Source organism: Hesperophylax consimilis, chromosome 25 (genome assembly GCF_061612785.1).
Source record: "Hesperophylax consimilis isolate HC1 chromosome 25, BYU_Hcon_1.0, whole genome shotgun sequence".
Classification (NCBI taxonomy): domain Eukaryota; kingdom Metazoa; phylum Arthropoda; class Insecta; order Trichoptera; family Limnephilidae; genus Hesperophylax; species Hesperophylax consimilis.
In genome coordinates, this window is record NC_142860.1 from 27070479 (window position 1) to 27092856 (window position 22378).

Here is a 22378-nt window from a genome sequence, read left to right on the forward strand (position 1 = left end):
AAAAAAAAATAACAATACATAAATAAATTGCAACAGTGTATATCTGAAAATCATCGATCATTGTTTAGATGTTCTGTAAAAAAAGAGTAATGTAAGTTGTTTGTTAAATTTGAGTTTTTTTCGGGTTTAGGTTTAGGGCCTAACTATTGATAATGGTGTTGTGCAGCTGTCGTGTTGCATCTAGGTACATTATATATTCCCAGATGTTATAGGTCTTAAGCTTCTCGTTGAGGACAGTTCAGATTCATTAAAAACTTTTAAAATAGCACATCTTTCAAATAATTTTAAAACCGGTAGGACCTTAAATTTATTGAATAGTTCACTTGTTGGAAATTCTCTTGAGTTTTTAAGAATAACTTTAATAATCATTTTTGTCTTATTATTATCGGATACAAGTTAGTCTTATAAATGCTGCCCCATGCAAATTACACCATATTGCGACACTGATTGTACAAGAACAAAGTAAACCATTTTAATATTTGAAAGTTTTAGGATATTTGTTAATCGTATAAATATATAAGTGAGTTTTAAAATTCTTTTAACTCAGTTATCTACGTGTTTCTTAAATTTCATACTAATTTCTATGGTGATCCCCAGGTATTTGAAATCTGAGGTTTTCTTCGGTAATTTACATCTATCGTTACATAATATATCCCCCACACTTGAATGACTGTGCACCAGCACTCCAATTTTAGAGGTAGGGACACGGTCATTAAGGTGAAAAGGCATATATGACGTTTTTTCTACATTAAGATTCAAAGAGTTAATGTAATCATTCGCAGCTACTGTCACTTCTGTCTATGTTATTCATTCGAAGATGATAACTGTGTCATCCGCATACGAGATGATACTTCCACTAATAGGGAGACTGAACATATCATTGACATATATAAGAAAAAGTATATGCCCAATTACTGTGCCTTGTAGAATTCCATACTCAGAAGATATAGGTTCACTCAATGTATTATTTAGTTTAACATATTGTTCTCTATTTTCTAAGTAACTCTGGAACCAAGTTAAAACTTTGTCTTCTAGACCAATTTTTTCAAGCTTGCAAGCAACTTAGAATGCGACACACTATCAAAAGTCTTTTTTAGATCGATAAATATTCCTAGGCACTTCCGACGTCTATCCAAGTTCCCCATAAATATAGAAGTCAAATTTGCAATGGCATCATGAGTTCCTAGATTATGTCTAAAACCATATTGGTTAGAATGCAGAATTTTATTTCTTTCAATAAATAGGAGTAGACTCTTTTTAACTAATTTTTCAAATATTTTAGAAATCTTAGATGTTAAAGATATAGGTCGGTAGTTAGTCATATCCTCTGGGTTGATTCTGTTTTCATTTAATTAAAACTTATTTTTGTTTTTAAAGATATATTTCATAGTTTGCAAAATAAATAGTTTACGGAGACAGAATAGTTTAGATTCTTTGTATAACTCATCTGTTGAAATGTTCTTTTTAGATTTTATATAACTTTGATTATATAATTTTGAGTTATTTGTAAAGGTTTTATATGTGCATGAAGCATTTCTAGGTCTTGGCGGCAGATGTGTTTCATCTACTACGTGGCGGGGGGTGATTGAGAAGGACGGGTTGAGGGACACCTTATCACCTCTTACTGATCCTTGAAACCAATGCAAAAGAGTTCCCACATCTCTGTTAATATAATTTCAGCTCTACTAAAGCTGAAGGTCTGGGTTCTTTGTAAAGGAAAGCCTGGCGCTCATTTCATTATATAAATAAGCCTTCAGTCCTTACAAACAATTTGGCACTATATATAATCCTCCATAATAATGGCGTACCCAAACCCACCAATCGGCGCCCAATGTGTGTTTTGTACGCGAGAATTCGCTTTGGATTTTAGGTTAGTATTTAAATTCTTGCAATTCCTATCAATTCAAAGCAAAGCTATTCAAATATAAGATTCAAAGACATTATTAGATGTTCGAAGTCCACAGACTATTCGAATGATAGACATCAATGTAATCTTATCTGTCAAAATAAATCATAAACAATATGTTATTTATCATTGGAGATGAAGATAAAATAAAAATAAAAGATAACGATCACAACTAGGAATCGAATTCGGGATTATGTTATTTAATCTAATTACTTGAAGAGAACAAATTACTTTTTTTTTAAATTTTAGCTCGTCCATGACCAAAAAATTATATATTTATCAGTAAATCTGCCGACAAGTACTTTATTTATTTCTTTCAAGTGTGATAAATATCATTTGATTTGTTAATAGTTTCAGCGTTTTAAAATGATAAAAATTTAGATCAATGATTAAATGATAAATGATAAATGATAAATGATGTGTAAATACATTGGGTTATGCATTCCCTATTTTGCCAAGTATCACACAATTCCATTATGGATTTTAATAATAGTTCATATTAATATTGAAGTTATATTTTTAAACCATTATAACTTTGTATAAAGCTTAAAAATATATTGTTTTTGTTGATCTGAAGTTATTAACCTTTATGTTTGTTTCCATATATTTGCACCATTTGCACCCGCATGCCCCAGCGATACCAAGTGGTAGCACCCATTTTTTCAGTGAATGATATCGTTCAACAAAAAAATCAAGGAATAACAATAATAATCTGGCAATAATGGGTGAAATATATGGTGTGGGATTTGATTTTCTAGAGAGGGCCATATCCAGAAGGTGGGCCGCGTGAAAACATATCAACAAATGAACAGTGAAGGTAATCACTCTTTTTTGATTTTGCTATTCAGTATCATGGTTTGAATATCGTTCAAAAGCTATATATTATAAGTAAGTTCAGAATCCCTTCGCGTTAAAAAGATTTGAAAAAATCTAATTAATTATTTTCATTATTTTACACGCTCCTTAGACGTTCTACATGGTCTACAGGGATAGGCACCTTGCACGGAAGATCGTGTAGAACAAGCCACCTCGAAAAAATCACACAAGATAATGTAAATCGATTATTAGAACACATTAAGTGATAGTTGGATAGAAAGCATATTTTGATTAGTTTGTAATTAGTTATAATCCAGGAAGGATGGTGAGTCACCAAAGTTTAGGCAACGAGATATTCTAATTAGTTTAGTATCTTCAAAAATCATAAATAAAGGTATATATCATTAAAAAACTAGCGTGAATGCTTTTTGAAAACGACACTTCATAAATAACCATTTACTGTGCTTCGCTTGTTCTAGATTTATTTATTTATTTATTTAGATTGTCCACTGTGCCCTGCAGAGAAGTGACGTGATGTGTGACCCTTCAGTATTCTCGGGGATAAATTGAGGAATATGAAATGTAGTAATAAACAATACAACATAATTTATTTATACTTAAATAACAACAAGGGTAAACAACAAGCAAATAAACAAATTTCGGCTTTAAGTCGCAATTGTTTTAAATTCGGCTTTCTTATGTCGCAATGGTGTTAAAGTGTCAGATAAAGTTTTGCACATCACGTCAATACAAAGAAAATAAAAATGGATACAACAAAAAACGAACCTAACTAGAAAATTAAACAATTCAATACAAAAATTTCTATTTTTAAAGCCAATGAACAGATTTTTAGATTGCTAATAATAAAGAAATAATTATGTTTTCATCAAAAAAAAAAAAGAATAAAATTAATTAACGTCATTCACATCATTACAACAAATACAAAAAGGGAGAAAGGAGAAAATAAGGTATTAATATCTTCCTGGAGTAAATCTTTTTTTGTAACAGACTTTACCAAAGCAAATCTGCAAATAAGTTTACTATATCTTGAGAGTTATAATACATTGTGGAAGGAATCCACATCCTTTACTATTGAGCGTTACGGAGAATTTGAAAACAGTTTCAATATTCACAATTTCTAACTGTTAAAATTATCATTTGAAATTTATATTCATAAAATTTTCCGTGTGAAATCAAATCATGTCACACTGTGCGATATTTTGACCAAAGCGGCGCGCTAATGAAATGGTTCGGTCTCTAGCTCCACCCACTGGAAGCTCGTCTACTCTTTTGAAACGCCCATAACTGATATTTTTTGAAGTCTTATTTCGCCTTAATGTTATATTCATAATTTTATAAATGTGTTCCAAAATTAGTTCCGTCTACGGTAGGAGAAGTCAATAGAAGAAATAAAAAACATAAAATCGAGGCTATAATGGCGATGTTATGAGTTCGATTTTTCAGATATTGGAGCTGGTGAAAACACGTATTCAACTCTCGATCGCTATAAGGACAAAGTATGCCTTGACCCGATCATTACCGAAACTTCTGGGATTCTTTCTCCAACAAATTTTGTGGCATTTTGTATCAAACAAACAGATGGTAAGCACAACACGTTAAAGATATGGAAGCTATCGGTCATAATGATAGGAGTGTCAGAAATTCATATACTGTTTTGTTGTCCGTAACCTATGAATTTTTGTCTTCCTTGAAAAGTAATTAAAAACGCACATTTTTCTAAGATGCAGATCTAGAGAAGAAAAGCGAAGGCAAATTAGTTTTAAATGAAAGAACTACGTTTGAAATCACAAAATGATGTTTTTGTAGAAAGCAATCACTTTATGGTTGGATACAATATTATGGTATAAAACAAACACTTTGCTATTACCTTTTGTTAGCTTCTTCGGGGTCATCTGAGTTTGCATCCGTCGTCATACCATCCAGGCGTCGTGCGTTCAATTCCTCGGCTGCCTTGAAAGTTCTCCACCATGACACAAGCAACATGGTGGTAGAAGAAGATTTTCAAATATTGTCAATCAATTCATTTTTTATTTTATTTTTATTTTTATTTTCATGTATGTATGTATAACGTCACTTCATAAATTGATTGCTATTCACAAAAATGTTGTTTCAGATGGTGTCACTACGGTTGCGATAGAAGAAGAAGTCAGAAACCATTTATCACCTACATAGATCCTGCTCCCTTCGAAGTAATTTACTTCAGTTTTTCTGCATGGGAAGTCAATCCCGTCAAGTTTCTTTACGAATGCCCAAATCCTGGCTCTGCAGAGTATAATGCGATGCTTCTTGGTGAGTAACATCTAACAATATAACTATTCCAAGACAGAAGACAGATGTCCCACAACCCTTTACGATTATAAAGCATGTGAGTGGAGTAGATAGGTCAGACCAAAACATACAAATGTGCTGAATCTTATCAAAGGCAAGAAGTGGAATTTTTAAAATTTTTATTTACATTAACCCCACACTGGAGACTCTGCCAATGTCATCTTTTGAGATGTTGTGTGTGGAGAGCCTTTTTAAAGGAAAGGAAGGAGAGGAAGTTTTGGGGAGGTAAAAGATAGGAGGGTTGGGTAGGAATCTAGGGATCAGTGTATCCAGGGGTGACGGAGATCCCTCCCACTGCGTCGCGAGGCGGTGAGTCGAGAGACCAGTTGGAGAGGTCAAACGATCTCCCCAAACCAGTCTCTACCGATCTGGCACCCTCCGCAGTTGGTGGGCAGGCGATCCTTAACAAATCTCACCCGACGAACCCGGACACCCCTGCTAAAACACCAAACGTAGCGGTACCTTTTGGGATAACCTATGGCGGAGGTGTTGGTTATCCAATGAGGAATTGAAATATTAGGTCTAATAAACAAATGTATTTATATTGCTATCATTATGTATATACGTCCATCCTTACCTCTACAGTGCCAATATTGGAACACCTCCCCCTCTCACAATATCAAATATATAAATATACATGATACTTTTTTCTTCTTTTAAAGTTCTAGAGCAATCTGATAGACTTTGGTAAAAGTGACTATCCGTGCACTAAAAACTGAGCCCCCATCATAACAGTTTTGGAACATCATCCGATGAAAGTAAGTTGCCTCTAATATAAGTGATCGTAATTAACTGTAACATTAAATAATAAGATAATACAAATAAATCTAATAACAACAAAGAATTAGGTTAAACACACTCAAACTTTTTTCAAACTTCGCGGATAAGAGATAAGCCGCCATAGCTCAGTGGTCAGAGCTGTCGACCGGAAATCGAAGGGACACGGGTTCGAGTTGGCGTCTTGTATCTTTTATCAGGAGATTTTTCAATGTGGATGAGTGTTTCAGGCGAATAATTATTGCTTGTAAAAATAATTGTTACTCTTTGTGCTATGCATAAAAAATCTTGTCTTAAACATTAGTTTACCAAAAAAATAATAATTATGAATAATTACAGTAATAACATGTGAACGGTTTTTGCTCAGTGTGAGTGCAAATGTGACATTAAGGCTTAAAGAAAAAAATTACACTAAGGATTTGCGAAGAAATTTACACAAAATATTCTGATATTACTTTGCATGTCAGAAAATTATTATTATCCTTTCAATTAATTACAAACATATTAAAATACGATTTGAAAATTTACCTGCTGTTTAATTAATAAAACATGCCAGTGGGGCATCTGACTTTTGCAAAGACTACGGTGGGGCATGGCATAGAGAAGGCTGGGAAACACTGTTCTAGACGGTCCACTGTGCCCTTCGGAGAAGTGGCGTCAGTGGCGTGGTAATTAGTTAGTTACATGATCAACCCAACCGATAGACCGAGTCATACCGACCTAGCCGCAGAGGCACCGCGATCGGCGTGATTTTATTTAATAATACTGGGTTTTTACAGACGATCTCACTTACGTGAGAACAATCCAGTTAACATACAAGAAGGTACAACAATTACCAAAACCTACTCAGCCATAGGACATATTAATTTTCATATACCTACATAAATAAAGATTAAAATATAAAACAAATAAAAATAAAAATTCAAAATTAAAAATATATATTAAATACAAATTTTACAGAAAAGTAAGAGACGCAAGTAATACATAATATAATCAGTGTAACATATTATTTAACAATAGCAGAATTTTTTTTCTGAATCCATATAAATTATCGACAAAAATGTCTACTTCAGCACACTCAATCTTATTATACAGTCTACACATTTGGGTCAGAGGGCTAAAATAGGCAATATTATTTTTTAATATATTCAGGTGAAAAATGCTATGGTGTCTTAAACGATGGGAATTGGAGACATTTATTTCAATATTGCTAAGACATAATGATGTATCAAGATGGCCGTGGATAATTTTATGCAAACATATTAGGTCAGTCAATTGCCTTCTTATTTTAAGTGTATTAAGTGTATTTTGAGACCCTTTCAGTATTCTATTAGCAGCATATGATCCTATATAGAGCATCGGGTTAACAACAAAACGGTAAAATGCAATTAAATATACTGAGCATCGGGTTATTAACGACACGGAAAAATGCAATTAAATATACTGAGCATCGGGCTGTTAAAGATACGGTAAAATGCAATTAAATATACTGAGCATCGGGCTATTAAAGATACGCAAAAATGCAATAAAATATACTGAGCGTCGGGTTAACAACGACACGGTAAAATGCAATTCAATATACTGCGTATCGGGTTAACAACAACACGGTACAATGAAATTAAATATACTGCGTATCGGGTTAACAACAACACGGTAAAATGAAATTAAATATACTGTGTATCGGGTTAACAACAACACGGTAAAATGAAATTAAATATACTGTGTATCGGGTTAACAACAACACGGTAAAATGCAATTAAATATACTGTGTATCGGGTAAACAACAACAAGGCAATAAACAAATTTCGGCTTAAAGTCGCAATGGCTTTAAAACTAAAGAAGTGTACAATAAAATTTTGCACATCACTTAATAAAGACGAAAGATAAATAAATATACCAAAAAGCGAACCTTACTGGGAAATTCAATAATTCAGTACAAACATTTATATTTTTTAAAGTTAATGAAAATAATTTTAAAGATTGCTTTATCGGAATGAAGGTGAAATCAGAACTTTCAGCACTATTAACATTTTTGTTTAATTTTAGCTTTCATCTTGGAGAGATCTTAACTCTTTCAGGTTATAAAATAATTTTACCTACAAGTAAAATTTAATGGATTTTCGGTATGCTACCAAGTTACATAAATTGTGCTACATATATCTGATTTTTAAAGTTGTCGTAAAAATAAATACCATTTTAGAAACTAGATAAAATACTTTTAAATGTAAGTATTTGAATTAAAAATCGACATTCCCAAAAAAAAATTTAATGCCAAATATGAAAATGTTAACAAAAATACTTTTGAAGAAAAGAAATTTTGTCTCGAAACCTCAATTATTTAGAAAGAATTCGGTATTTAGAAAAAATATTCCTTTTGTGTAGGGAATCATTAAGAAAATTGTAATTTAACTTTTTATACCGTTTATACATACAATGAAAAATCAGGCAATTAGTAATCATACACTTTCATATAATTTTTTGGTTTTTATTTATGTAATCATGTATAAATATTTGAGATAAACTAAAAAGAATTCTTATTTGTCTTTACAAAGAAATTTCTATCTTGTTTACAGGATAATCTTATCTTTAAAACGGGCGATAAAAAATAATTGATTGTTAGTCAATGTATCATTGCAGTCCCAACGACTTTAATTGTGAAATTTTTAAATTCAGTTCAACAAACGAAAGGAAAGAGTGAACAACCCTACGCGTGCTCCTTAATATCATTAATTTTATGTAATTTAAAATATACATTTTAAAAAGCTTACAAAATGTGGGATATCGGTAGAAAGGTTTTGATTTTCACTTGTTTGTGGAGTTTTGGTTACGCAGAATACTTTACGGACATGCAATGTAAGTAGGCTAAAATATTTTCCAATTATTAATTGTTTTTAAAGTATTGGAAGATCGTAATGTTTTTGTCTTCAGCGTTTTGAAATTCATGAATATAATTTATTTTCAGTGGAAGCGATATGTAAACCCCACTTCTGCGGGAAAGGAAAAGATTAAACAGCATCCTTCAGGATTAAAGACAGTTACAGACCTCCGGGGGTAAACTTTGAGATGCACATCGCCATAAAAGGACGGTCAGATGGAGAAATTTTTCTCTCATCCATTCCCTTCGGCACCAAAAAAGATAACGCCTATGAAATTGGCAAGTATACATATATTAATACTCAGTTTCTTTGTTTTTTTTTTGCGCGGGGAAAATTAGGCGAAAAGCGACCGCTCTCCCCCTCAATTCGATACGACTCGAGGTTCGTTTTGGCGTGCCAGAAAAAAAGTCCCATTCAATTGTTTTTTTGCCGAATTCCTGGCGAGCGAAAAGCGACCGCCGCTCTCACGGGGCCGCTTCGACTCGAGGTTTACTATGACGGGACGCGTTTTGGGCGAAATTCAGCCAGAGTTTGAATGGAAATAATTACCGGAAACTCGAGAGGATTTGTTCGGGCATCAATGTCGTCAAAATCGTCCGGGAACTCTGGCGGCGGAAACTGGAAGCGCTCGAGGCGCACCATACAAGAGCGCTTATTTTCTCGCCATTCGGCGGCCGGGACGGCAACACTCCAATAAGTTAATTCGCGGCCGGTCAATCGGCAGAGCTTCCCGGCGACAAATCAACTTTTCCCCGCGAGTGTTGCAACACGCACGGTTTCGAAACGGCCAAATTTTGGTGCATTTTCTCAATGTTTCGTTTTCATCGATCGCCACCGATCTGTAAAACTTTTTTTCCTTCACCTCTTATATTTTTATTCAATTTCGAACGCACCCCGAACGCAAAATCATTAAAAAAAAAATTCCTGCGCCATTTTGCTCGAAAATGTTTCGTTTTAAGCATTACTCTAACGCAAATTAAAAAGACGATTGATTTTGATCGAGCGTCGTGTCTGATTTAATCAGGTATCGCTGATTTTTTTTTTAAATTTCACGAAAAAAAAATTTAATTTCACGATAAATATTACGAATTTCCTCATTTATCGGGAAAGATTTTTAATTTAAGTGGAATTGTTTTTCTTTGCATAATGGTATCATTGGACAAAAATTAGTCACGTGGTCAACACGAAACCACGTGGTATGCCTTTTTATAAAATCAACATGGTCAACCTAATGATAGAAATCCGTCAAAAAGGCACAGTCTATGGTTAAAATTATCGAAAAAATTCATCCTCCGAAGGTTTAGGAACGTTAATCGGCCGTTCTTTATATGGCGCTCGGTTCAAAATGTCTAACAATATCCGGCTAAAGTTTTGACATTTGCTATTTTAACAAAAAATGCCAACAGTCGGGCTTTTGGTCAATCAGAAATCAGCCAATCATAGACAAGCACCGAAGAGATGTTTTATTACATAGTGATGTTACTTCAAAGAAACGATAAAATCTGTGTAGGTACTTACTTTGGTGGCTTATCTTTTGAAAATCGATGCTTTTGAACGAAATAAAATGTATTAATTATTAACGAAATAAAGTTGGGGAAAATAATTTAGCACGGGTACCGTCGCCCCGTAGTGAAAAACTACATCAATAGCGTCCCGCAATTTTATAATTTCTACCAGGAGCGCAGAAGTTATATAGGGTGAAGCGATGTTAATTGTTTTGTAAAATAAACATTTTTTTAATCAAAAGTTTTTCCAGTCTGAGTGTTTGTAATAAATTTGAGAGGCGGGCATGAGTACCGTCGCCCCGGGAGCCATTCATATTTTAAGTTTTTATCTCTTTATTTTTTAACGAGTAGGTACCTAATTGCGTTATGAATATATTTTTTTGGTAATTTTTTTTTTAAATATATTAAGTTTGAAGAATTTTTTTTTATAAAATTTTTTCCAATAAAAGTTTTTACATTTTACATGTTTGTAGAGCGATGTTTTTTTCCAAAATAAAACTCGCTGGGACTTTTGAAGAATGTCGGTGACAAAAACCGTATATCGGATATGGGTATCAAATTACGCGTCTCAACTTACAGAATCCGAACGGCTCGGTGAAAAAATGATCAGTAAGCTCCTTGGCTCTTTTTTTTCTCAAAATATTCATTTCTTTCTAAACAAACATATGTTTTAATACATTTGTGGTCACACATTCATTGCTTCATTCACATGCAAACATACATATTACATTAATAAAAGTTTTTAAATTTTGCGAGTTAATTGAGCGATTCTTTTTCCAAAATAACAACTTTTTAAGAATGTCGGTGACAAAAACCGTTCATACGATATGGGTTTCAAATTACGCGTCTCGACTTACACAACCCGAACGTTCGGTGAAAAAATGATCAGTAAGCTCCTTGGCTCTTTTTTTTCTCAAAATATTAATTTCTTTTTTAAAAAATTGTAGTCCCACACCCTCGCCTCATCTACATTCAAACACTACACCACGCACCACATTTTTACCCATTAGTTGCCTGCAACGGGCAAAAAGCTAGTTATTTATTATCTTTTGGTTTGACTTGATTGTCTTCGGGTTTTGATTGGTTTGGTCTCATACACTTATTTATTTATCAATCAATTTATGTACGTCGAGTTTTTGCATAAATAAGTAAAAATTGATTACATTTCATAGTCAATTCAAATTACCATAATAATAATAAAAGAAATAATAATATTTTTATAATATCATGAGCATAGAATCGAAGAAGGGCATCAAAAGAGTATAAAAAAGATAAGAATAAAATTATTTAACGTCATTTGCATAACCTGCCGGGAGTAAATCAATTTTTGTTTGTAATCGACTTTAGCAATCGACAGATAAGTTTACTATTTCTTGTCAGCTATTTTGTGTTCATAATATATTTTTTAAGGAAATTTTTAGCTGTTTTAAAAAAAATTATTTTGAAAAATAATTTCAATAAGTTTTTTACTTAACCATTTGGTTCAGTTATGAAGATTAATTTTTAATACAGGAACATAATAATCAATTGCATTATATAAAATACCATAATTTTTATCTACTTACAAATGAACATTATCGTTTAAGATCAAAAATTTCCAATCTATCGATGAAAGGAAAACACTTATTTTTAAAATCAGTTTAAAAGAAGTTTTATTTGATATTTGTTTTACGAGTATTTTTTTGAATATTGCTTTTACCTGAAATAACCAGAGGTGGATGATAAACATCAATTGGGAGGATACATTTTTTTGCACAGAAAACATTAATATTGTCGAAATTAGTGAATACAATGTCTAAAGATTGAAATTTACATTATATAAATAATTTAACTATCGGAGGTTTAAAAAATACAACATTTCATTTATTTCGTGTGAGCCGCGATTGATATTGCCTGGGCAAAAAGTTTTATTATTTTCAGAATCCAATACATTAGGTTTATTATAATCTTCTCTGAAACTCATATTAGCTCTAGGAATACTTTTTCGCGTTGATTCAACTTCAATGTAATGATCTTTATAAATTTGAGCGTCAGACGATGTGGGTATGTGAATGCATCCAAATAAATATTTTTCTTTTTTAGTGGATACCATAATATCTTTGTTCAAGGTTTTTGAAGAGGCAATTAAGTTTTGTGTTTATCGATAATAATACACCACCACGTCTTGTCTTATTGTCAGTACTTTCATTTCTGTCTTTTCTGTAAATAGTATTTTCAAAAAGACCTAACTCAGAATCATTAGTGATACCATTCAACTTAATTTCAGTGAAAGTACAAATGTCATAATTCGTTGTAGGAATTTTCGATTTTAATTCTTATAATTTAGTAAGTAGCCAACGAACATTTTGATAATACGTATTTAATTAAAAATTTATTTTTTTGAATGTGTTGCAATTTGGGAGAAAATATTGTCTGGGGAGTTGTTCGATTTATCCGGCAGAAAATTGACGATTCTAGGAACCGAGTTAATGTACTTGTTATTGTGAAATTTGGTACTCCTGTGAGCGAACAGTTAGTTCAGTTCGAAGATCCGTGAGTTGTTTCCGTTGAATGATGGTTAGGTCTTAATAGCTTACAATGTAATTTGTTTTGTTAAAGATGATATGTTTGACAGAGGGTTCTGAAGCTCAACTTTTATAGACCTTGCCTTGATATCCTTCATAGTTACAAACGATATATTTTTACAGTATTTGGTAGGTTAACATCATAAATTTTCCAAAACCTTGCTATTATCATCATAGATTCTGTTAAATTGTGTATTTTCCACACTTTTGGGAAGATTGTGAATAATGGGATTAGATGATCTCTTATAATAATAATTGGATGACTTTTTTCGCAAAATCACCCCAAGGGCGCCTCTTATTTCTATTCTCCATCTAACTAATAATAATAATTATTATTGGATTATTTATATAGCGCCGTTTTCGTGAGAAAATCACCTCAAGGGCGCTTAACAACTTAATTTATGCATTGATCACTTAGACTTAATTACTTTTGGTTTATAACTAAGTTTCATACATAGAGAGAGACTTATAACTAAGACTAATGTCGAGTGATTTACAACTAAGAATTTTAACTAATGACTTAAGCTATACATATTTTTATGACCAAGTGGGCATTTTTACACAATACCACTACAAAAAGACTTACAACTACGGCTTAAACTAGAGATTTACTACTAACATACATATTTAATTTATATTTACAAATACCAATTGTTATGATTTCTGCGCGTGGTGACAGTTATAAAATATTTAAAAAAAATTGTTTACGCGTAATAAACGGTTAATAACGGTGAAAAAAAAGTCAAATAGAAAATCCCCTGGACATGAAATACTACCGATGAATAAAACAATAAAAAAGGTCATCATTCTGGATACGACAAGTTGAAAAGGTGAGTCTTTAGTTTTGCTCTGAACTCAGATGAGCTGTTGATCTTTCGCAAATATGAAGGGAGTTTGTTCCAAGCTGTTGGGCCTGCTACTGCAAAAGCTCGGTCTCCTAAATTGGTATTGTGATTGCGCATAGGTACTGAAAGTCTGCCTATGGCTGTTGAAGATGCTGATCGAAGCGTTGCTTGCCTAACATTAACATCGTTTGGAATGCAGAGTTCCGACAAGTAGGGTGGCGCTATATCATGTACGGCTTTAAAAACCATCCAGCAAAGTTTGAATTGGATTCTCTCAGGGCACTTAAGCCAATGAATGGTTTTAAATGTTTCGCTCTTAATTGGAGGAGTTGGATGTATAATGAGAGGATGAGGTTTTATATTATTTTTTGTATGAGATTAATTCTCCTTCTAAAGTACCCATCTTCACTGCCAAAAATCCAATCGTCCCTAATAATTCTGTAATTTTTGAAAATATTTAAGTCGCTGTAGTGAATTTGTTAGCAGTATCCAATCATATTTTTAGCGATGTTTACCAGTTCCTTAGCATCCATCATATAATCAAGTTCACTGTTTTATTGGTTACCTTTTACATTATTTACAAATAAAATAAATTGCGCTTAAGTTCTATTGCCCGTTGAATTTCCGAAAGTTACAAAAACATTATATTGATTTTTAATTTCTAGCGGAGACCCGTGAATATCACGGGACATTATTTTAGTAAATGGAAAAGAGCAGACCTTGAAAAATTAAATATTGTTCTGTCATTTTGTCTTTTGACATGACAGGCATAAGTTTACACAAAATCAATAAAACCGGAAACTAAGCGGCAGGCTCGCTGCAAGCCACAACCTCTCAATTGACATACAAAAAAGGCTGCGAGCGCCCTTTGATTTGCATAGTGCATATCAAAGGGCACCGAGCCACATATACACTATGTTTTTTGGCAAACAGTAATGGTACATATAACGTATGGATAAAGCTCACAGACGAGTACGCCGCTTAACACGCTTTAATTAACCAACTGATGGTCAACGAATCTTGCCCACGATCTGGATGATCAGTTAGTTAATTTTGTCTAAGTCGTTACTCATTGCTGGCATACACGTCGCTGATCAAGAAATTGTATAGTTTTTATGTTATTTTTATAGCCCAGTCAATGAAGGGAAAAAAAGACCCAATGTCGGAACTAATTCCCCGGAAGCTGAATTTTTCACAGATGTTAGAAGACCTTTAGACATGTATTTTTACAAAAGTCCCCGACTTTCCCCCTTGTGCTTCCTTCCCCACCCCCTCTTGAATATATTTTTCAAGGCCTTTCGGAATACGCTAATATCTCCTTAATGGTTTTATTAAATCAAATTATTTATTTTTTATTTAGTTTTTAATTAGTTATTCTAAAAAATTGTATTCTTTCATTTTTGCGAGAAAAGCTATACAATCTCTACAATTTATTAGTAAAGGAAAAATATCAGTTTTTAAAATAGTATTTCAGAATATATTTGCACATAACTTTTTTCTGAGCCCGTTAACGAAAAAAAATAAATCAACAAAACTTGTAGACAATATTTCTAGCTATAAAATAATGTATATAATAATGGGTTTTAATTTATAATAAGGCACGTAGGCTGTTAATAAGGAGCACGGCGCGCGGCGGCTCGACCGCGCAGCGGTTCGCGGCGCAGCGAGAAGTTACAAAAACCTAAGGAAAGTAATGATTAATTCGTGTGTTTGCTTTATTTTTATAACAAATTCATCTAACGTTGAAGAGTTTTATTGTTATTTACGTTTGATAGTTCGGATGGGAGGGGGGGAATATAAATATTTTCCCCTGTCCAATGAAGCGCTTTCATTATCCACTAACCGCCGTGCCCCGGTCTGGCTAAACAGTCATATTATGTTTGTTTGTTTGTAACTTATTATTTAAATAAAGGTATGTGGGAAATTTATGGGAATCAGTTTACGCGTCCTCAACAGTAACCCACATGCTCCAGGAACATGAATATTCTCGGGCAAACAGAGCCTACACTTTAACAGCAGCGTCTCTTGTCCACGTAATGAGAAAAGAATACCGAGATATTGATGGGAAATTAAGACAAATAGAAAATATGTATCAAGATTTAGTTACGTGGAAAAAAGATATGGAGGAGGTTAATAATTATGACAATCTAAAAGAGACGATTCCATATACTGAAGCAAGTGAAGACAGGATTAAGGAATCTTCGATTAGGACTGCCAAGTTGTGGCTTTACCTTCTACATTGAATCGACCTCATGCTTAGATTTATATTTGTCCGGGAATCGGAAAATGCACTTAAATACTATTGTTGATAGGCTTCAATTTTTCCACCGGCAGGACATTTACCATACAAAAAATCAGCACATATGTATGTTCAAAGTATGTTGCAACTCGAATCAAGAATAACTAAAGAAGAATATTAACTATTCACTGAAAATGGGTGCTTTACAATAAGAAGAAGCGACAGATATTGGTCCGGTACGTGGACGGACATGATCATCGAGCAGTGTCTCATGCGACCAATGAAGTCAGTAGGAGGTTTGACACTTGGGCGCGGAATCACTGACAGCGCTTTGTCAAAGTGGAAACTTGGAACCACTTACTGCGTGAAAGTGTAAGAGAGCATTGAAGAATTCATCGGTTTAGAATTTCATTTGACTGAACAGCATGTTGAGCTGCGCGAATCACGGAAGAAAAGGGATGAGCTAGATATAGGAAAATATACATCATGGCTAAGACACCACAGCCCGTTCACCAAGCTCTCAGGGGAGCTGATGTCCTTTATCTTCAGGGTTTGTTTCAGATAATAGTGTCAATTGTGATAACGCCTATGAGGTGGGCCTGGCAGCAATGCAAAAAATGAAAGGATGTAATTTTGGAGATATACGACTGAAAAGGAAAGACATGGTGACTACCCAGCAAGATTCAAATCCGCAACAGTTCGGACGAGACAAGTTGCAGTAAACCCCCAACAGCTATTTAACAGAATACTGTGCATTATTGATAGTCCTAGCAAGCTTTAGACCTACTTAGGATATGAATTGGCTTCAAGACCCCTTCTATTTTTTATGAAGTCTCCCTTCGTAAAGGAACAAAATCATGTATGGCGAAAGTATTTAGCGAAAGTATTCTTGATGAAGTTGATTTGGAAAATGCTGCAATAGTCATCGATGGGGGATACCTCCTATACTCTGTTGTTTGGCAAACTGAAACAACTTACGGAGACATCATTAAATCATACTCACGTTTCGTCCATACTAAATTTGGCAAACATTCTATTGTCGTTTTCGATGGATACCCTGAAGAACCAACTGTAAAATATGAAGAGCAAATACGTAGGTCGGCTAACAACTCATCGTGCGATATTGCATTAAACTTCACTATACGTTGTTTGACTAAGACGGAAGCTTTCTTATCTAATAAGAATAATAACAAAAAATAATTATTGAAGCACTGTGTCATGAATTTAGTGAATCTGGTTTGAAAACTGTCACGGCCGCAGGTGATGCCGATATTGACATTGTACGTACCGGCATCGAACAACTAAACATCTTCTCACAAGTGATTGTTGTTGGCACGGATAGTGATCTTTTGGTATTACTTGTAAGTCTTGCTACTGAAGAAAAATCTATTTTTTTCTGTAAAGATGTTGGTGGAAAGGCCCCTTCAAGAACTTTCTACATCATAGAGAAGCCTATAATGTTACTTAAAGATATTCGAAAACATATGCTATTTACCCATGCCATTACGGGCTGTGATACGACCCCATCTTTATATGGGTTAGGAAAGATAAAAGCTGTTGATATGATGAAAAACAATCCCGAAGCAAAACGCGCAGCGAAGCATTTCTGGAAAAAGATGCAACTGAAGAGAACTTTTTGCAAAATGGGAAAAAATTCGCTCTCGCCATGTATGGTCTTGGTAGCTACTCTAATTGAAACGAAGCTCGATACTATAAGTTTACCAGACTAACGACAAAATCAGCTTTTAAATCTAAATTTGACTTGACAAAACTACCACCGACTTCAGAATCGTGTCATCAACATTTGTTGAGAGTTTATTTGCAAGTACAGTTTTGGTTAGGAAACAAACTAAACCCTATAAACTGGGGATGGAGGTATGAAACTGTAAATGAAAATGGTGGAAAGAAGAAATTTTTGAAACCTTTTTCTCCTGATGACCTTCTTTCTCTGGTGTCCTGTTCCTGCAAGTCTGGATGTGGAAATTACTGTGGCTGCAGAAAATCTGGATTTACCTGCTCTGCCATGTGCTACAACCGTAACTGATTATCGTATCTGAACCAATGGTCTGAACACACCCCAGTATGATGAAGAAATGGAAGACTCTCTTGACTAGAAAATTATTTGAATATTTGCCTAATTTTGTCATAGATAATATTTATATATAATATAATTTACAAACCGTTTTGTCATTATAATATTTTTAAGGTATATTTTAAGAAGCTTGTTTGAAAGTAAACCATTTTAGATCTATGCTCTATTTTAAGTGATTTGTTGTTTCGGTATTTTATTGTTGATAGGTGCACATAATAAAAAAGTGAGAATTACCACAAAAGATTTTTTAGAACTTCGCCATAACATAAGGTCTGCAACATTTTAATGTGGTGAAAGGGTAGTCCCATGCTGTCGTAGGTAATTTTGGCTTATTTCACATAACTTCATTTAAATAATGAGTTACAAACAAATATACAACATAATATGACTGTTTAGCCAGACCGGGGCACGGCGGTTAGTGGATAATGAAAACGCTTCATTGGGCAAGGGAAAATATTTATATTCCCCCCCCCTCCCCTCCGAACTATCAAACGTAAATAACAATAAAACTCTTCAACGTTAGATGAATTTGTTATAAAAATAAAGCAAACACATGAATTAATCATTACTTTCCTTAGGTTTTTGTAACTTCTCGCTGCGCCGCGAACCGCCGCGCGGTCGAGCCGCCGCGCGCCGTGCTCCTTATTAACAGCCTACGTGCCTTATTATAAATTAAAACCCATTATTATATACATTATTTTATAGCTAGAAATATTGTCTACAAGTTTTGTTGATTTATTTTTTTTCGTTAACGGGCTCAGAAAAAAGTTATGTGCAAATATATTCTGAAATACTATTTTAAAAACTGATATTTTTCCTTTACTAATAAATTGTAGAGATTGTATAGCTTTTCTCGCAAAAATGAAAGAATACAATTTTTTAGAATAACTAATTAAAAACTAAATAAAAAATAAATAATTTGATTTAATAAAACCATTAAGGAGATATTAGCGTATTCCGAAAGGCCTTGAAAAATATATTCAAGAGGGGGTGGGGAAGGAAGCACAAGGGGGAAAGTCGGGGACTTTTGTAAAAATACATGTCTAAAGGTCTTCTAACATCTGTGAAAAATTCAGCTTCCGGGGAATTAGTTCCGACACAAAACCTTCATTGACTGGGCTATTATTTAGAGAGCTTGGAACAGCATTAATGTAATCATCATAATTAAACGTGAAATATTATTATTCAATACTTAAAATTGTAAATCTAAATTTGAAACTTTTTTCTTTGTCCCACTTGTAAATGTACCTATTTGTTATTCACTTTTTTGTAAATGTTAATTATCGATATTGCAATGTTCTGGTTCATACTGTTTTTGCAAATAAACAATAAATAAATAAAATAAATAAATAAATCATAATGTATTAACAAAGTAGTTCCGTCTACTATAGGAAACACCAATAAAAAATACATACAATCTAAGCAATAATGGCAATGTTATGATTTCGATTTTTCAGATATTGGAGGCGGTGAAAACACTTTTTCGAAACTTTATCGCTATACAAACAACGTAGGCTATAACGCGGGCACTGTTAAAACTCCCGGGATACTTTCTCCAACAAATTTCGTGGCATTTTGTATCAAACAAACAGAGGGTAAGTACAACACGTTATATATGTTGAAGCTTTCAAATACTGTGTTGTGTTTTATAACCTATGAATGCTTGTTTTTCTTGAATAGTAACAAAAACAAAAATTAACATGAAAATCGAGAGAGGAAAAGCAAATAGGCGAAGCGAAGAAGGCAAATTAGTTTTAATAGAAGGAACTACGTTTGACATCACAAAATGATGTTTTCGAGCAACCACTTTGTGGTTTGATACAATATTATGAAAAAAAAACACTTTCCATTACCACAAATTTTTTATTAATCGATACGACTTGAAGCATGCTTTTTCGGGATCTGAGTTTGCATCCGTCGTCATCCCATCCAGGCGTCGTGCGTTCAATTCCACGGCTGCCAAAGTTCTCCAAAAGCAACATTTTCCGTTTACCGCGGTTGTTTTTATTTATTTTTTGTTGAACCATCTTTTAACAACAGTTATGCCCTTGGTAGCTTTTATGTATACATCATTCCAATTGCTTGATTTGAAGAGGAGAATCGTATCATCAGCGAAACGATTTGAAGATTATATAATTCATTTATGTTTATATTAAGAACAAGGTAGGACCTAAAACGCTTCCTTGAGGTTCGCCGTAGCTAATTGCTAATTGATTGCTATTGCAGTTGTTGATTTTCACACTTTGCTTTCGGTTTGACAGGTAATCGCTAATAATAGTAAGTTCATCACCATTTATACCAATATTAGATAGTTTTTGTAAAAGTTTAGAGAAAGAGATAGTATCAAATGCTTTGCACAGGTCTAAGAATATTGATATGCATTTTGATCCCTTGTCTAAGTTTTCATTTAGAAAATCGGTAACTGTTGCCAGGGCTTTGGAGGTGCCTTTATTTTTCCTGAATCCAAACTGGTTGAGTTATAGTATGTTATTTTGTTCAAGGTATTCAATTAGTTGATTGTTAATAGTTTTTTGAAAGACAGATAGCGAATATAGTAATGTAATTGGACGATATTTAGTTATGTCCGCTCTAGAGCCTCCTTTATGTATTGGGATTATGATTCCGTGCTTTAGTTTGTTGGGGAATCGGCCTTTTTGGATGCTTAGGTTATTAAGATTATTTTAGGGAGTGATTATTTCTGATACAAGTTTTTTTAAGGCAATATTTGATATATGGTTCAAGCCAGTTGAAAACGAGTTTTTTAATGAGTTTATGATCAATCTAGTATCTTAATTTGAAATTTGTTTTAGACTAAAATGCAAGTTGTTGGGCAAATTTGTATTACAGCTTAGTGAACTGGAGTTGGTATGATTTACATCGATATTTTTTGCGAGTTCTTCTCCCATGTTTGAGAAGTATTTATTTGCATGCTTAACAATAATATCGGGATTACTAGAAAAAATAAATATTTTATCATTTACTTTTAGTTGTTTTAAGTCATTCGTAGGATTAGGTTGAGAGTGGGTGGCTTCTTTAAGTGTTTTCCAAAGTTTTTTAGGATCATTATTACAGTTTTCTATTTTCTGTTTGTAATATATCTCTTTGGCCTTTTTTATTATTTGGGTACAAATGTTTCTATATCTTTTATAAAAATTTCGAAGTTGTATATCATATGGACCATAAAGAGTTTGTTACGTTTACGGATAGATTTAATAATTAATAGTGTGGTTAATCCATGGCTTAATTGGTAAAATGTTATAAGGTACATGTTTTATAATTATGTTTGTATGTTGGTTGATGGTAGTCTGTACATAATTGATAAAGTACGTCCAGGCGTCTTCTGGATTTATGATGTTAAGTAATTCTGACCACGATTTACTCATAATAGATATTACTGCGTAGTTGGATTTGACCATGATGTGGTCAACGCATGAAATGGAGTCTAATGTAGCACGTGTGGGAGTATTTATGGTGCTTTGGAATCCATGGTATGTGAGCGTATTTAGGTATTCTTGGCACTAAGAATGTTCATTTGTGGGCAGAATATTTATGTTGAGATCACCAGCAATAATACAATTTTTAATATTACATAATTCAGTTAAACAGTTATTAATCGATTTTAGGAATGGTGAAATAATATAAGAGGATGGAGAACGGTATATTGCTAAGATACATGTGTCATTATTGAGAGTTATTTGCAAACAGTTTGCACCGCTGACTTAGATTTCATTGACAGATAAACCAATCAGGTCAGTTCTGGTATAGACAACAACTCCATCATTTTGTTTAGTATGTATTGAAGTGCTGTAGTGATCATATCCTTTCAAAATTTTAAGAGCATATTTTTTTGGTATCCAGTATTCAGTAAGAATAATAATATGAAAAGAGGTTCCAATATTATCAAGTTGTAACAAAAATTCATCAAAATTCTTGGAAATTGATCTTATATTTTGCTGTAAGATTTGAACCTCTGGGTTGTAGAAAAAGATTTTCAAATATCTTCAGGTAATTCGTTACCTGGAAGTGTTTGACGTTCTTTAAAAAGAATAACATTTTTTTTTTTCGTCATGGTTATATTTTGTATTTTTAATAAAAAGAAAGAAAAACATTCGCAGATTACGAATAACCTGACACTATTTGAAAATCTCTTACTACCATCACAGTAAGCAAAACGTGTTGCTTGTGTCGTGATGGAGGACTGAAGGCCAACCGAGGAATTGAACACACTACGCCTGGGTGGGACAAGACGCCATGCAAACTCAGCCACTGACCGGTCTAAACTGTAATGTTTACTTTTTATCCCGACAAAGCCAGCAATATAAATATATAAATTAATGTTTTTAAACAAAGAGTTTCTTTCATGATTACATGTCTTATAAAGTTCATTAAAGAAGTGGTTCCAACAAGTA

General features: G+C 33.3%; 1 protein-coding gene across 1 annotated transcript in view; it reads left to right on the top strand.

Annotated features, from left to right (window-relative positions):
• The first annotated feature begins 8537 nt into the window (after positions 1–8537).
• Positions 8538–22378, top strand: part of LOC149411755 (uncharacterized) — a 28623-nt gene continuing 14782 nt past the window's right edge. Inside the window, exons 1-3 of the mRNA XM_089646935.1 lie at positions 8538–8701; positions 8811–9002; positions 19427–19564. Coding sequence (XP_089503061.1) covers positions 8912–9002; positions 19427–19564 — 229 coding nt within the window. The 5' untranslated portion in view covers positions 8538–8701; positions 8811–8911. The remainder of the gene's footprint in view (positions 8702–8810; positions 9003–19426; positions 19565–22378) is intronic.